At 41.5% G+C, this 2967-nt stretch overlaps 1 protein-coding gene across 1 annotated transcript in view; it reads left to right on the forward strand.

Moving 5' to 3' along the window:
* LOC101848420 (globin) overlaps positions 1-2856 on the forward strand; it is a gene marked incomplete in the record, with an annotated part of 87484 nt that extends 84628 nt beyond the window's left edge. Inside the window, 1 exon segment of the mRNA XM_013079728.2 lies at positions 2486-2856. Within this exon segment, the coding sequence (XP_012935182.1) occupies positions 2486-2782 (297 nt within the window).
* Positions 2857-2967: the final 111 nt, after the last annotated feature.

Consider the following 2967-nt stretch of genomic DNA (forward strand, 5'->3'; position numbering starts at 1 on the left):
GCATGCCCCGTGTTTGAACACGTAATTTGATATCTTGCAATTAAGTTTGACATTTTCTTGAAAATAATTGATTTGTGACAGTTTTAGTGGCTAAATGTGTGATCTGCAGCAAATAATACGCAGTTTGACACCTCCCCCCTCCCCAAAGCAGTGCATCCGAATAGTTGCTGGGTGCTCGCCGGAGACGTCTCCGGATATCTTCTGCCCTTTCGCTCCCCATTACATTATCTTCTCGCGTGCTTTGTTTTGTTTCGGTATTTTGTGACCTCATCATTCTACCAGCCAGTTTTTTTAGATCAGTATCTACACGCGATTGCTTTTGCTATCTTGTATGACGTCATGTTCATAACCCAGTTGCTTAAATTAATTTAGGTGACTCTAGAGTCGGGCTTCGACTTTGCCTGCCAGGACTAAACCAAGCTGAAAGGGACATAAAGTTTTAGCACAACGATGGCGATACTCGAGAAAAATTACCATTTCGAGTCATTCTTTTAATTTTTAGGCACTTAGTTATTAGGTAAAAGAGTCTGTCATTATAGTCTTGCTCCGTGTCATAAATAGGCCATAAACACGGGTTTGTTTCGTGTACTAAAAAGCCAATCATAGGGACTCTGTTTTACACTTTTGCAGTGAAGGGGCGAAATTGGTGCAATTAATGCAAGTGCTCCACCCAGTAGCGTCGAGTGGGTTGCAGACAAGATGGTGCACAATTGGAAAGTGAGCAGATGGGCAACAGGCGTAGTTTAGTAGCTACTATTAAGATTTTTCTAGAGAAAGTCAATCAGAATCTGCAGGATATCCCGTAATCTACATCTATCGATATCTACAACTGTTTCTAGATGAAATCGCATAAAAGCTGCAATAAAGTGAAACAATACATGTACTAACAACTCACTATGCGCACAATATGAGGAGATTTGAAGATTTCTAATTACTTCGTGCAGCACCAGGACTTGCTACACAATAGAGGGAGACAACAGTTTCGATACTAATTCTTCATTGAGTTACCGTAGACTCGAGTTTTAGTAGGTAGGCTCGCGGAAACATAGATCAAACTTTTAGCTTGCACCACTGGCTCCACCTGACCCTGGCCTTTCTAAACCAGTCAGTGCTCTAGATCTACATTACTACATCCTTGCGATCCGTCACCTGGAAGAGACAGACAGCGATGCTGGTTTATGCTCGTAGCACCGCTTGCTGCAGTGTCTTCTGAGAGCAAGCAAAATCTTTGCACCAAAGTTATTTTTGTCACTGTAGAGAAATCTAGGCATCGTTCTTCCCGCACAAGAAGAAAGGTGCATGAAACTCCTCTTGGTGCCAGCAAACAATTTGATCCAAGTTTCCGCCGGCTTATCTATTACACTAGAGTCTACGGTAACTCAATGAAGAATGGGTATCGAAACTGTTGTCTCCCTCTATTGTGTAGCAAGTCCTGTCAAGGTAAATCTTCAAATTGAGTCTGCTTGTTGGTGCTGCACGAAGTCATTAAAAATCTTTAAATCTTTTCAGATTGTGAGCATAGTGAGTTGTTAGTATTGTTTCACTTTATTGCAGCTTTTATGCGGTTTCGTCTAGAAACAGTTGTAAATATCGATAGATTAAGCATTAGAAAGAACAGACCACACCAGAGCACCGACCAACCGCTCATCACTATTTTGACAGTAGATAGTAAGCCTATTGCCCATTTGCTCACTTTCCAATTATGCCCCACCTTGTCTGCAACCCACACGACGCCACGTCACTTTTGTTTAAAAAGAGTTAAGTCATAATGTGGTGAACTTATGTTAGCTCTTAACAAAAAATGTTTTCTAAGAAAGCAAAACGAAACATAAGAAAAAGACGAGCAATGTCTCAGTCAGCTGTGTTATGACTGCGATGAGAATATAAACCCATATTTGCGGAAACTGAGACATTCATAGTCATTTTTATTTTTTTGGAGTATCGCCATCTTTCGCCTTGGAAGTTATCCTCCTCTCAGCTTGGTTTAGCCCAGGCAGGCAGGGCCGAACTCCGACTCCTAAAATTATTTGAATTGTGTCGATAGGGGTGTTAAAAAAACTACAATAAAGAAGAGACACATGCTTCAGTATGCCTTTCTTCCAACACAGAGGAAACTCTTCCAGGTTTCTTTGTCATAGAAGAAGGGCGTTGCTTTAGCGTCCAGTTGCTTTGGGACTTTGTTGTTTCTGTGTGTGGTTTATTTGTTTTTTGTCAGGATTTGGGACTTCCCTGAGTACTTGTTGTAGGTTGTTCTGGTGTGGTTTGCTCCTTCTTTCTTATCAAACATCTATCGTCTCGATCAATTCTCCTCCTTTTTGTGTTTGTTTCTCTCTTGTAACACCTCTAATCTTCGGCACTTATTATTGGACCTTATCCTAATGTGTTGCAAGTGCCACAAATCTCTTTAAAAAATAAATAGATAAATAAATAAATAAGAGACGTTTATAACAACAATGACATTTCCCTACATTCTTGTTCCTCACAGGACATGCTGACGATGTTTGTGGAGTTTATACGACAACAACTGGGGTCAAAGTTCACAAGTCAGCACGAGATAGCATGGCGTAAGTTCATAGGTCACTTCCTGGCTGTCGTTGAGGAGGTCAACAGCCAAAACAGACTGCCACCCGGTCAAAGCCACGACCTTGAAAACAGTGACCTTACCAAGCGAGCTGAGAGTGACCCTAACGAGGACGACGAAGACGACGATGAAGGAGATGGACTTAAACAGAAGTCAGAGGTGATGGGGCAGACCAAACAGAATCGCGAGAATCGGTTATAGCAAGCAGCGTCGGGGTGTTCTCACCGCTGGGGAGAGAAGCCGTTTATTAAGTGCCGGTGGTGTAGACTGTATCGCAAAGGGAGAACTGCATAATAATCATAATATTAATAATATATCATCGATAGCTGTGCGTTTGTATATATATATATATATATGTGTGTGTGTGTGTGTGTGTGTGTGTGTGT

Source organism: Aplysia californica, unplaced genomic scaffold (genome assembly GCF_000002075.1).
Source record: "Aplysia californica isolate F4 #8 unplaced genomic scaffold, AplCal3.0 scaffold00061, whole genome shotgun sequence".
NCBI lineage: Eukaryota > Metazoa > Mollusca > Gastropoda > Aplysiida > Aplysiidae > Aplysia > Aplysia californica.